The sequence below is a fragment of the Drosophila bipectinata genome, chromosome 4, assembly GCF_030179905.1.
Source record: "Drosophila bipectinata strain 14024-0381.07 chromosome 4, DbipHiC1v2, whole genome shotgun sequence".
NCBI classification, from domain to species: domain Eukaryota; kingdom Metazoa; phylum Arthropoda; class Insecta; order Diptera; family Drosophilidae; genus Drosophila; species Drosophila bipectinata.
The window spans coordinates 12,636,181-12,650,891 of NC_091740.1; the positions used below are offsets into that span (position 1 = coordinate 12,636,181).

The 14,711-nt window shown below is 42.1% G+C and overlaps 1 protein-coding gene across 1 annotated transcript; it reads right to left on the minus strand.

Moving 5' to 3' along the window:
• Positions 1 to 13,079: 13,079 nt before the first annotated feature.
• Positions 13,080 to 13,748, minus strand: LOC122322080 (uncharacterized). The gene is made up of 3 exons (XM_043213435.1): positions 13,631 to 13,748; positions 13,297 to 13,573; positions 13,080 to 13,212 (listed from the first exon to the last, which is right to left on the minus strand). The coding sequence occupies exons 1-3, from the start codon at positions 13,746 to 13,748 to the stop codon at positions 13,080 to 13,082; spliced, it is 528 nt and encodes a 175-aa protein (XP_043069370.1).
• Positions 13,749 to 14,711: the final 963 nt, after the last annotated feature.

Consider the following 14,711-nt stretch of genomic DNA (forward strand, 5'->3'; position numbering starts at 1 on the left):
CTTAATGACATAAGATGGGTCCTAGGAAAACTTTCCGAAGTAGGTATGAGAGTATCTCAAGAAGAATCAAAGTTCTTCAAAAAGAGCGTTGAATACTTGGGATTCATAGTGACGCAAGGGGGCTTACGGACATCACCCAAAAAGGTCAGGGCCATAAAGCAATTTCCCCAGCCAAAGACCCTTTTCGAGCTAAGATCTTTCTTAGGGTTGGCTAGCTACTATAGATGCTTTATTAAGAATTTTGCAGCAATTGCAAGGCCTCTTACTAGCATTCTTAAGGGCGAAAACGGTAAGATAAGCAAATACCAATCAAGAAAAAAATGCATTGAAATGAACAAGGAACAGATGGAAACATTCTGCAGACTAAGAGAAATCCTAGCATCAGAAGATGTTTTACTTTCCCACCCAGACTATAAGAAACCGTTCGATCTAACAACGGACGCGTCAGGTCTAGGGGCGGTTCTATCGCAGGGTGGTCGCCCAATTACAATGATATCACGCACTCTGCGTGATAACGAAAAGAACTATGCAACCAACGAACGGGAACTCCTCGCCATAGTCTGGGCACTACAAAACCTCCGCAATTATTTTTACGGAGTAAAAAATCTACAGATCTTTACCGACCACCAGCCACTCACTTACGCCGTCTCTGATAAAAATCCTAACGTTAAACTAAAGCGCTGGAAGGAAATCATTGACGACCACGGTGCAAAGGTGATTTAATACACCTGGCAAAGAAAACTTTGTCGCTGACGCTTTGTCCCGTTGTCAAAACGTTAACGCTTTAGAGGAAGAACAGGACTCCGACATGGCTACCATACATAGCGAGGAATCGCTAACGTATACCATAGTCACAACGGACAACCCGGTTAACTGTTTCAGGAATCAAATAATAATTGAAGAGAGTAACAGCTCGTCCGTAGACACGTTTATTCTGTTTAAAAGCAAAGTTAGACACATAGTAAAAATAAATGACCGCGGTAACCTACTGAATACCTTGCTAGAGGTGGTTAATGCAGAAGTGGTAAACGCAATATATTGCTCCCTACCAATCCTGGCATTTATTCAACACAAACTTGAGGAGCTATTCCCGAACACTACGTTCAGACATTCAAAAAGCTTTTTACAGGACATAACGGACGGAACCGAACAGAAAGAGATCATGGTAACCGAACACAATAGAGCGCATCGAGCAGCCCAGGAGAATGTGAAACAAGTCCTAAGGGACTATTTTTTTCCAAAAATGTTCCGACTAGCAACAGATGTAGCATCAAACTGCAAAATCTGTTCCATGGCAAAGTACAAACGCCACCCATCCAAACAAGCAGTAGCACAAACACCTATACCTACTTCTGTGGGGGAAATCCTTCACATTGACATTTTTTCCACAGACAAATTTTCGAAATTTGCCACAGTACAGGTGATCGCGTCAAGAGCTATTGTGGAAGTAAAAACTTCAATAATGCAAATAGCGAATTTTTTTCCAAAAGCGAAAACGATCTACTGCGATAACGAGAAATCCCTAAACTCCGAGACCATAAAATCCATTCTCCTGAACAACTATAACATTACCGTTTCTAACGCACCACCTCTACACAGCACCTCAAACGGCCAGGTAGAGAGATTTCATAGCACCCTGGCCGAAATAGCACGATGTTTGGAGCTAGAGAACAAATTAGTTGACACCACCGAAATAATTCTTCTTGCAACTAATAAATACAATAAATCAATTCACTCGGTGACTAACGAAAAACCCATAGACATTTTACACTCAAAATCAGCAGAATTCGAGACAGTAATTAGCAAAAAAATTCAACAGGCTCAGGAGAGAACCCTCGAACACGTAAACAAAGATAGGACTCATAAAACTTACCAAGTGGGCGATAAGGTTTTCCTGAAAGCAAACAAACGCCTGGGGAATAAGCTTACACCACTGTGCTCAGAAGAGGTTGTTGATGCAGACCTGGGGACCACGGTCCTTATTAAAAGGAGGGTGGTCCACAAGGACAATCTACGTTAATCATCCTCACAAGATTTTGACCTACCCCTTTGTTCCTTTCTTTATTCTTTCTAGGTTACAAAAATATTTTTTAATTTTCATACTAACGGCTATTAGGACAGACGCGACATTAAAACTAAACGATTACACGAACGCGGACTATATCCCGATAGAAGACAATGACATTGTAATCTGGGAGAATTACGGATACCTACAGCACGCAACTAACATGACAACCTACGAGGACTACGCAGACCAAACAGAAGCAACGACAAAGACATTCACAGACGACCACAGAACACCAGTTATTGAAACGGACCTTAGACATATTTGCAAGTTGGTGACCACCCTTAAGTTCCACCACAGGGCTACTAGAAGTATTAATTTAATCGGTACGGCTCTCAAAGTTATTGCAGGTACGCCTGACTTTAATGATTGGGAGCAGGTAAGATTTAATCAGAACCGGTTAATGAGGGCAGACGAGGGTCAAACAGAATTAAACATAAAATTTCAAGAACGTCTAAATGTGCTCGCTAACGCAATGAATCAGATTCAGAAATACGAAACAAATAACGAAACACACTTGTTAGAAATCATCTTAGCAAAGAATAGAATCATCATTACAGACCTAGAAAACATCCTTATGGGCCTAACCCTAGCAAAATTAAATATTGTAAGCCCAGCTATTCTAGATGGTGCCGACGTAAGCGAATTCAGAGACAAACAGCCTATTAATATTAATATTAGTTTGGTACAAATATTGGAAGTATCTAGCATAAGTGTTTTTCAAAATTCTGACATTCTGCACTTTCTCATTAAATTTCCTAATCCTAAGCTCGTATGTAAGAGAATAACGGTCTACCCGGTTCAACGCCATAATAGAATCCTGAACTTCGAGAGCGGAAATTTAGTTGCCGAATGCCCAACACAGAATCTCAATATCGGTGACTGCAGGACAACGGTAGATGCCGCATTCTGCAAGGAACTAAAAAACGGCACATGTGCTCAGCAGATAGTTTCTGGGGCCATCGCGCACTGCTCCACGCTCCCGGGTCATCTAGATCCAATCACCATTGTGGACCACGGAACCCTAATCACCAACGATGCCAACGTAACGGTGACTTACGACCAAGGCCGGGAACAAAAGGTATCCGGAACCTACCTGTTAGCGTACTCTGACGGAACCTGGTTCATAAACCAGCTGGGGAGCTCACTGAAAAAACCTGCTGTGTCGGCTATGATAGTAGTAAACGTCACTGCCCACCACAACCGACTCAGCCCGTTTCTCCATGAACTCAGCCTAAGTAACCTACACCATATTGGGGCCCTCAGAGAAAGACTGTCATCGGGATCCCGTCTCAACATTTGCCTTATTCTACTGCCTTATTTCTCTATGCGCAATTCTGTGGATCGGCAAATACCACCTGAAGACCTATTGCCGCAAGAAATCGAGGGACCAATCGAGGGATGTAGAACGAGTAGGTCCCCGGGACGACGACCATTTAAAGGAGGGAGGAGTTAACATGCGCAGACAGAATTTAGGAAAAGTGCCAAATTGCACACCGGATCCGGTGGCCCGCACGCGTAACGAAAGAGGTGCTGACTACGCATTCCAAGGGCAACTGTCCGCGGACCGGCTCGGGCACTTGCGCAACATGTGATACGGAAAGCTGACACTGCAATTGGGCAACTGCGCCGCAGCCCAACGAAGGCTTCGAAGTAAAGCCCGGGTAGTATTTTAGTTCAGTCTTAAGTAGAACTCCGCAGCCTTAGCTCGCGTTATATTTTATCTTTGTCAGTAACACTAACCCAAACGGGCTCGTGCGAAACAAATGATCAATAAATATTATTTGTAAAACCCACACACAAATAATAATAATAATAATTATAATCTATTATTAACTTGTATAATAAGACAGTGTCACTGTCACTTTTATGTTTGTTTATTTTTCAAATATTTCTCAGTAGTGTCCACCCGGGGGCGGCAAAATGTTTAATGAGATTGATTTATCTCACACTTTTGAAAATAACAAAAAAAAGGGTGGCTGCTGAATATTTAAAAAATGTGAAAAAACGATAACGAAAAGAATGGTCGTGCCTCATCAACGTTATAATTTCAAATGTATTTTTCTCTAATCTTAAGCGTAACTTATCTAATGCGGCGAAGCGGGGCGAATTCGCACCAGAGCAAATATGAGCTTTCGCTCCCGCTCCGCCCTAAGCTATCTTAGAGTAAATTTAGAAACTAACAACTACAAAATACAATTCAACTATAAACTATAATTCAAATTTTCGACAACATCGACAAATTCTCGACAATAGCAAAGCAATTAACAGGTATATCAACTTCGGCTCCGCCCGAAGTTAGCTTTTCTTTCTTGTTTTTTATTGATTTTTAGTGATTACACAGTGCGATAGTGATTTGGAACTTTTGAAAAGAACTAGTAGGAATTGTTTATTGGGTCGAGTATAGTACAAAACTGTGTTTGAAATATTTCTTATTTAGAAAAAACGGAACGAAACCGGGTTTTCGGAATTTTTTTGCTCTTAAAAATTCCGTAACGCGTATTTACAAGCGGATTTTAAAATTTCCGACGTTTTTTAATAGTTAAATGTTGTAGCTTTTAAAAAAAAATGTATCTTACATTTTTTCCAACAAAAAGGATACAATTTGTACACAAGAACACGGTACAACTTACAAGATATTCTATTATTTTTGACACATCAATATTGTCTTATTGTTACAGGGGTGGGTGTTACAAATATTTCAAACACGGTTTTGCGTAAATTCGACCCAATAAACAATTCCTACTAGGTTTCTTTAAAAGTAACTCCAATTTTTTTTTGTCTCACTGTGTTATTATTTACCAAATGTCTTAAATTAATTTTAAATTTTAAGTTACATATAAATTTTAATCACTTACCCTCCGCTGGGAATCGATGCTTTGTGCTCTTGTTTATTGGATTGACATACAAACAACTTAAATTTCTTGTTAACCGATGTGTTTGGTCATTGATAGTTTTCAATGCCAGGAAATAAAAAATGAAATTTTATTTAGTTTTAAACTTTATAATAATATTTATTTGGCCGCATATGAAATTGGGATTATACAAGAAGAACCAATTTAGGGTTTGAGCGCAATAAGGTAATGAACCAACATGCGCCAGCCTTGCCGAATGCCAAATAAGTTGAAACCGAGCGGCCAACAGTGAGTCGGCTTGCGACCAACAATGCTTACGTTGTTAATTATTTATTTAACATAACAGTTGCTTGCTGCATGACCCGTCATTCTCCCCCCAGTTGGGTTCTACTCCAACTTCATCCTTAAGGGGCAACAGGCACAGCTTAGACACTGCGCGCTTAAGTTCTTTACTAGCTCCACATCGTTCAGGGCCAAGGCTGGACCGGAGGCTCGCCATTTGCAGCGCTGCCTAAAAAGGTTTAGGTATTCCTCCTTCCATCGGGACCAGAAAGACTGCTGCAGGAAAGACACGCGCTGCTTTGGCTCCAACAAAGTTGGTTGCGTTGCCAAACCAAATATGTTGAGACCTTCGGCCGGTGTACATAAACCGCTTCAAAGCCTACAGAATAAAATTGTGGAAAGATCCATTACAAGCTCCAGGTGGACGGCTTTGGTAGCAAAACAAATGACGTAACATTTTACTGAAGCCTTATTATGCACTTCCGGCTTATAATAAAAAGGCCCACAGAAATCCACACCAGTGACTCCAAAGACCTGGGAGCCGCTATCATGTCGCTCCGTGAGATCAGCCATAATGTGCCCAGCAACCGAGGCTTAGTCCGAAAGCATCGGATGTATTTGTGTATTGCATTCGTCACTGTTTTTCTCCCCCCAATTGGCCAATATTGGGACCGAATGATTCGTATCCCTCATGTAAAAAACATTTCGCTCATGGAAGTCAACAATTTTAGCCAGCGTAACTGGATGGCTGGATGGATACTTCGTAGATATAGGTAATTGGATGCTGACTATCACAGTCCAACGACGAATTTTTTAATCGACCGTCTACGCGCAACAGACCAAATTTAACCAAGAAGGGAGAGGATGAGTCAAGTGCACTGAATACCGAGATACTGGATATTAGATAAACATTAAAGCGAGAGGGTTCTTCTTGAGTCCAAGGCAGAGCCACAGCATAGTCGCACCAGCAAAAATTCTTTCCAACGTAGACCTTCAACTGTGCTATTTCCGACATAAGTCGAGCCAACAACTCGGCTCCCGATAACTCCAGCTTCGGCACCGTAACAGTCTTCAAAGGCGCAACTCGGGACTTCGTGCAGAGTAAAAAGCAGAGTAGCAGAGTAACGAGCTGCGAATTAGCAAAGCTGCTACAAATCATATTCCAGTCGCAGTGAAGAGCTTAAGAAAGATTTTCATGCCAGGACAGCTTCTCACGGCACAGTTTCTGGAGAAAGATCTTCGCCTTTGCAATTATAGGACCGAAAAGGCCTAATGGGTCATAAAACCGAGCGACTAAAGAAAGAGTGATGCGCGTAGTGAGCTTTGAAAATAGTGGTCAGTTGCAGGATCCCAAGCAAGACTTTGTCTTTGTGAATTTGTCAGAGTCTTTGTGAAATTGCTACCATCATCGAACCTTAGGAAAGACTCCCGATCTTCTTCAGGCACCTTATCCAGCACGTTAGCAACATTGGAGCACCACTTCCTTAAACGAAATTGGCATTTGGCAAGGATCCCGTATGTTTGCTGCATTATGCTAATAGCTTCATTTATAGAGTGGCCTCCGGAAAGTAGATCATTTACATAAAAGTCGGGACGCAGAATTTTGGTCCCCTTTGGAAACACTAATGGCTCATCCTCTGCCAACTGATGCATTGTCCGAACTGCTAAAAATGAGGCAGGTTTCGTTCCATAGGTGACAGTATCTACCTGAACCCTCGTACACGCACATGGCCAGGAATATTTCGACTTTTAACGTTAATTTAACTTACTCCCAAATAAGATATCGAAAATTGCTTTCAGGTAATCTCCACAAATTCTATTGGCTTCCGATATGTGCATTTTATAATTGAAAAAAGTCCTTAAAACAGGACAAAAAAAGAATATTTAAAATCCGCACCTTTCTACACGCACTTGGTGCCTGGCCAGACCCCTATGTATTTTTTACGGAAACATACGGATTTTACATAGAATATTTGTTTTCCTGCATTTCGTCCTTATTAACGATCTTATTGCTTATTCTTTTATTTCTCTTTCTTGTTTTGTTTCTATTTGTGAGTCATTTTTCGATAAAACGCTGAACAGAAAACAAGTACTGTCAAAGCTGAAAAACATTTTTCGCTGCAATTTTTCGTTTGCTTGTTTCTTTTTTGTCAATAAGTGATGAAGTGGAATTCGTTTATAATATGCGATCGCGTTACAAAAATCAAAGTACGGAAGTACGGACGTTTATCAGCGGCGAAAAACTCGATTTTACTGCTGTAAATGTACGAATCCGGTGTGTCAACAACATTCGAAAATCGAATATATATGCTTCGCATGCCTTCCCCAGAAGACATGAAGAAATTTGATGTTATGTTTAACTACAAAACTCATTACTACAATATTCCATTTCTTTTGTATTAAAAACTTTGTTGTGGCTCATAATAAATGATAAAAAAGGACGAAAGAAAAAGTTGTTTTCTCTCACATTCTGGATATTTTTGCAAGTTTATTTTTCCTCACATAGGTACTCTTATCTAAGTCGAAATAAAATAAATTGGTCAGAAATAAAAATATTTATCTATTCAAGATAAAAATTCGACCGTATGCAACTCTAATTCCCATACAAATGCATGTAAACGTATAGGGGTCTGGCCAGGCACCATGTGCGTGGAATAAGGTTTTAAAATATGTGCGTGTACGAGGGTTAAAAACCTGTAACTCATCCTGGGTGGAATCCCGCCAAAGAATGCACTGAAGATAGCTATCCTCAGGATAAACCCTAGCATTTTGTATGGCATCGGAACCCAGTCACCAGAAGTGGTGACTGCAGATCCATCAAAAACAACCCTGAGCTTTTTTGTTGAACTGTCCTCCTTTTAAACACAATGGTGTGGTAGAATATACTGGCTAGTGACGCTCGCATCAGCAAGAACTGGAGACATATGACCCAACTCCAAATACTCTTTTTTGAAGGCAGCATATTGCTCATTCAATTGAGGACGGCGAAAGAGCTTCCTTTGGAGGGAGAGAAATCGTCGAACGGCTTGGCAGTAAGATTTTCCCAGCAACTAAAGACCACATTTCAACGGAAGCCTCACAGCGTAAGCCCCAGAATCCAACCGAGCAACATGTTCAACGAAATGTGCATCGGCGGAGCAGAGAACCCAACTGATCATTTAGCATAGTTGCGCTCTTCGGAACATCCTTGTGGGCAGTGGAAATGAGTGATCTTCTCTGGACATGTAAACATGTTCTCTGGACCCATCCAAGTCGGGTTTTCTGCAGCAACGGCAGGCCGACTGAGAGCTGAACATGCCCAACACAAAGCAGCTCATAAAAAAGACTGGCTCCGATATGAAGATCGATGCGCTGTAAACGGAGACATCCATCCATATTCCAACTGGAGACATCCAAGCTGAACAGATCTAGGCATGGAACAAGGGATTCAGCGCGGCTACGAACAAGAATGTTTGCTGTAGAAAGCAAAGATATATCGCCGCCGACCTTGAGCAACTAGTGCATTAGCATTGGACGGCAAAGAAGCTACAGGCTCGGCGCACTCGGCTATGGCTGACGTGGGAGGACCAACCAAAGGCTGGAAGCTAGAAGCCTGCGGTTTCAGAAAATGCAGCAGGGTGTGATGCCTCCTTCCACAACTGCGACAATTAGCAGCGAGGCACTCACGCATGTGGTGGCCCATTTGGAGAAACTTCCGACAAAGACCGAGTCGCCTGGCCTCACCAAGGCGGATCTCAGGAGGCATTGACAGAAATCGGGGGTATGCAGACATTACATGTGACCATCCACCGCGTAAAGTACAGGTAGAGGCGAGCGAATTAGTTACGATAAAGGATGATCTATTGTTATTTGCCCCTCGACGCCTGACTAGGAATGGCGTCTGAACTGGGTCCAACCTTTAAAGCAGATCCTGGACGAGGATGGAGCTGGCGATCTGATCTGAGCCCGAATTCTTTAAGGCTCGCATAAGGGCATTGAATTTGTCCAAAATACCTCAAAAAGCTGCTATTGAGCCACTTTCCAACAGACTGAGGCCCAGAATCTCGTTCACGTGTGCCTAAAATCTTAAGCGATGTTTATTAAATCGTTTCTCCATTAAATTCAGCGCGACATCATAATTATCGTCGGAGACTTTCAAGGAACGAACTGCTTCGAAAGCGGACTCCCGAAGGCAAGATCGAAACCTTTGCAGCTTTTCCTTCTTGCTAATATAAGGATTGCTGCCGACGATTGTAGAGAAGAAGGAGTATCCACCGCTGAAGCTAAAGAGAGGCAGAGGAGGCAACGCTTGAAAGCTTAACCCTGGGTCAGCTTGCATGGTGGACATTCCGTTAGCAAGGGTGGAGTGGGCAGCAATTCGGGAAGAGTGAAGGGTCATCTCGTGCTCAATTTAGGCCTGCATTGTCACTACGAGTTCCGAAACAGTCCATCGGAGGGGACTACTGATCTGCGAAATTTCCAAATCCTCAAGCTCCCCGTGGATGGCCTTGAAGTCGCTGAACATGGTGACTTTCTGGCCATGTCGCACGTGGAGCATGGCATCATCCATCTTAGAAACAGGCTGAAGAGCTCCTTGGATCCTCTGTAAGTCCTGGAGAATACCCAGGGCCTTGCTTTTTAAAATAGCACTACGGGTTGCATGCGCAACCCTATGACATGCGCAACCCTATGACAACCCTATGAGTTCAAAACTAATTATATTAACTTCCGAACAACCCGCAGTAAATAATTCCACCGCCAAAAATTTTAACGCTCAAAATTTATTTGCTCGCGGCGAACACTTGCGGTTATATGCACTTGCGAACTGCCGTTTATTTTTATGTCTATGTATAATTAATTATAATATCTATTATAATTTGCTTATAAGCAAACTTTTTTCTTATTAACCACGTATGTTCACAAAACACTGTGTATGAAATTGTTTTGGTTAAGTTAGTTCTGTTAAACTTTTGTCGGCTTGCGACCAACAATGCTTACGTTATTTTTAATTATTTATCCGAACAGTTGCTTAATGCCTGACCCGGCACAATGAATCAAAAAAAATATAATTTCTACTTTTTTATTATATAACTTTGGTGTTAAACCAAACTCATTTTACATAGCACCCGTGTATAGGGTAGGAAATTCTGCCGCAGTGCTGCCGGCACACTGACAGTGTAAGCATTCTCAATTTTTTTTAGAAGCTCTCTCAATTGCTCTCATTTTGACTCATTTGACAGCCCAAACTTAAAAATCAAAATGTTTCCACTGAGAAAAATTTTATTTAGAAATTGGGCAGAAAAAAGTTTTCTTCATGGAGAATATAGATATGAAAGCATTTCATTTGTTTAAAAAATGTTGCTAGCAAAGCTTTTTTTAAAATAAAATACTCAATTTTTGTGCCGATTCCAACTTATTAACGAAAAAAGAAATAAAAAAATACGTTTTATTCGCTCAGTGAATTCTCTACTCTCATTGTTTTTCTCTGTTACGCACAAACTCAAATTTTAAACATGTGTTAGTTTTGCCCCCCACTGTGTTAAAACTTTATTAATTAGGCAAAGTGAATATACGACACTTAATAATTTTTTTTGTGAAACGTTCGCGGTCTCGATTAAAAAATGACTCCCCGACTCTGGTTCAACCATCAATAATCGAACCTCGGCTTAAGAAATTTATCCTAAAAACTAATTAAGAGAATGACTCAAGCGATTCGAAAAATAGGATGATTAAATTTGTCAATTAAACTTGAAATCTGTAATAAGGAATCGCTTAGGAGACCTTTGTGTTTACGCTGCACTATGGTTTTTTTTTCGTTTTTTTTGGCATAAACTCTAATTTTAAACCTATTGAATTGAAATTTGGTTTGTATACATTTTTGAAGCTCCTAAGATTACATACCAAGTTTCAAATGATTTGGGGCACTATTTCATATAGCTGCCATATAACCGATCTGGCCGATTTGCCCCAACTTTTTTGTTTATCAAGCTATTGCTTTGAAATTTGGTTTGTATACATTTGAAGCTCCCAAGATGACTTACCAAGTTTCAAATGATTTGGGGCACTATATCCTATGGCTGCCATATAACTGAATGATCGGAAATGACCCAACTTTCGTGTTTTTAAAGATAGCAGACCACCACTACTTACAAAGTGGCGTCTAGCCATGCGTTTTTTAATCGCCACCGCCTCGATTACCCACGAACTAGTGAAATAGTGCAACATATTAGGGTCTTTAAAGAAACTACTTACATTAGACCCCATGGAACGGCCGGTAAAATATGTGCTTACATGGGACACCATGGAATGGCCGGTAAAATAAGTGCTTACATCGGACCCCATTGAAGGGTCGATAAAATGAGTGCTTACATCGGACCCCATGGAGAGGTTGGTGAAGTAAGTACTTACATTGCACCCCATGGAGGGGCCTGCCATTAGAAATTAAAAAACATGTACAATTGCAATTAAAGTTTTTATTTGGTTTAAATTTTTCTTTTTTATAACGGGGTTTTTTCTTTCATTACTTTTAGGCTGCTTGAGTTTGAATCTAAAAATAGGTAGGCTTTTTAGATTGAATCTAAAAATAAAAAGGATTAAACAATTATATTTTAAAATACTCACCGATCATAACGCCAAAGAAATTTTCTTCTTTTCTTAGGGCACCTTTCCCCTGAACGTCATCCACATTATACGCCAAGACCACTTCATTGACTAAAATATATTTATACATATGTATTTATACATAAAATATACATAAACATATTTTATATTACAAACATATATTATTTTTTAGGTTACTCACCTAATAATCGATTGATCCCCTTTGCACTTCTTAACTCAAATGCTTGCAAAAATTTTGTCAGCCGGAAAACACAGCTGCGTTTTAGCGAAAGAGTAGCACGAAATAAAACAAACTGTTCTTTCTAGACAATTGTTTTTGTAAGCAGTGCACCAAAGACGCGTAAACAAACAGCGATGTAAAGCATAATCGAAGTTTTGTCTTTAATCTTGTGTATTCTCTTTCCACAAAATAACAAAAACAAAAGCGATGCTTGCCGTTATTTTGTACTTATGCGCTAATGCGCATATATTTATTAACTGGGTGGGTGAATCTAGTAAGTACCCATGTAGTTATCAACGAGGTAAGCACTTACCCAGGGCCAATCGGAAACTCGAGTCGACTAGGTGGTTCGACGTTCGTTTACTATAGGGTCACTTTAGAAGTACCCATGTATTGATCGGCGAGGTAAACACTTACCCATGGCCGATTGACACCTCCAGTTCTGCAGGGTATAAGCATGTCCGTCTGTCCTTCTGTCTGTCCGGTTTTTTTTTTTTTTTTTTTGAATTGCGCCATTGAGGTGAAAGTCCTATATATCCTATCCTAGATATTTTTGCCCCGTATCAATAGCATGCACGATTTACCGGCATGCCTAGCCAGCGCCTACATACTAGAGACACTCCCGCACACACCACAGACCCCGCGGTACCACTGCAAAGGATTACTGAGTTTAAGCTACCATTATCCAATGCCCAATGCTTACCCAATGCTAGTCCCAATGCTCCTGTGAGCTACACATGAATTACACTAGCTGCTCCGGATCTGGTAGCGATGCGACGATGGCACGATACCTCCTTCAATTGTAAAAAATGTGCTCTGGGTCCTGGTCTGCTCCTGTTTAGTTGGGGCACACTGGACTTTCGTCGTGTCCGAATCTATGGAGGTATTTTCTGTACCCCCCGTGGCCTGTAAGAAACTGGGTAAGCTTGTAATTAACCTGACCGTTATCTCTTCCGATCCACTCCTGGATGTTTGGGAATAGCCTGTGCGTCCATCTACCTTTGTTCGTTGAGTCCCACCTCTCCTGCCATGAGGATAATGCCGCTTGTCGGGCTGACTACTTGATGGCCCCTCGGGATGAATTCCTTCCCCGTTGCCGATTGGATGCGTAGATTTCCTCCGCTTCATTAGCCAGTATATCAATTGGAATCATTCCGGCTAGAACGATGGCAGCTTCCTCGGATATGGTTCTAAAGCCGGATATGACGCGTAGGGCCGCTAGTGGGTACGATGTCCCTAGCTTTTTCTTAAGCCTCTGTTATCTTCTGACTGACGCAGCCCATATCGGCGCTGCGTACAGCAAGACCGACGTGACGACACTGGCTAAAAGACGTCTCCTGCCTTCCTTTGGGCCTCCCATTAAGGCTCCTTGGATCTTTGCAGCCTTAATGGTGGAGTACTCCACGTACGCTCCGTAGGACATCCTGTTGTCCAGCATTAGCCCTAGGTATTTAATTGTCTCCTTTGTCGTGATGCAGCAGTTGCCCACCTGGATGGTAATGTACTCCACCTTTTTCCTGCTCGTGAAGAGAACTGCCTCCGTTTTATGTGCTGATAGATCCAGTCCAGAGTCAGATAACCAGGTTGATATTCTTCATATTGCTTCACTCGCATTGGTTTCCACGTTCTTGATTTCCTTCGCCACCACGAGCAGCGCTAGGTCGTCCGCGAAGCCGATGAGTTTACATCCCGTCGGTATTTTGATCCTGAGTACTTCGACGTACATGATGTTTCAAAGAAGTGGCCCGAAGACCGATCCTTGCGGCACCCCCGCAGTCACCTCATAGGATTTTGCTCCTTCGTCCGTGTCATACAGCAGTGTCCTATCTGAAAGGTAGCTGGACAATATTAGTTGTAAGTATGTAGGAGTGCCTGCCAAGAACAAGGCTCGTTGGATACGTGTCCAATTAGCCGAGTTGAAGGCGTTGCGGATGTCTAGTGTTACCATCGCGCAATACTCCTTTTCTCCCCATTTCCACCGAGTTCCCGCTATGGCTGCTTTCGCCGTGTCGGTCACGGCATTGATGGCGTCCACCGAAGAGCGCGCCTTCCGGAAACCGTACTGGCTGACCATACTGGCTGACCGAGACCGTTCCTTTGGCCTCTGCGAATTTCGAGATGCGAGAAGCTATGGCCATCTCGAGGACTTTCCCTACCGTTCCCCTAGGAGACATATGGGCTTGAATCCTGATGGGTCGTCTGTCTCCTTGTTCCCTTTCGGCAGCAGAATGAGGTTCTACCTCTTCCAATTTTTTGGAAAAGTGCCGTGCTGATGACACTTGTTGAAGGTCTCAGCAAAGACCTCCGGCTTCTCCTGCATGGCTTGCCTCAGGACGGACTTTGGGACTCTGTCTGATCCTGGAGTCTTTCCAGCCTCAATCTATTTTGCATAGTTCAAGATCTCCTCCTCCGTTACTGGCTTAAATGGCTCCCCATCATCGGCTGGTATAATCTCCCTTTTTGGCGGGTACTTCGGGAACAGAGCCTCCACAATTTTCCTTAATAGGGTAGGGCATGTTGGTCTAAGGTGTTCTTGCCCTTTAACCTTTTCATGACGACCTTGTAGGCTGTGCTCCATAGGTCCACCTCCACCTCGTCGCAGATTTTTTTTAAAGCATTGACGTTTTCTGCCTTTTATAGCCAGTTTCAAGGCCCTCATAGCTGCGTTGAAATCCTCCGTTCTGGTGGT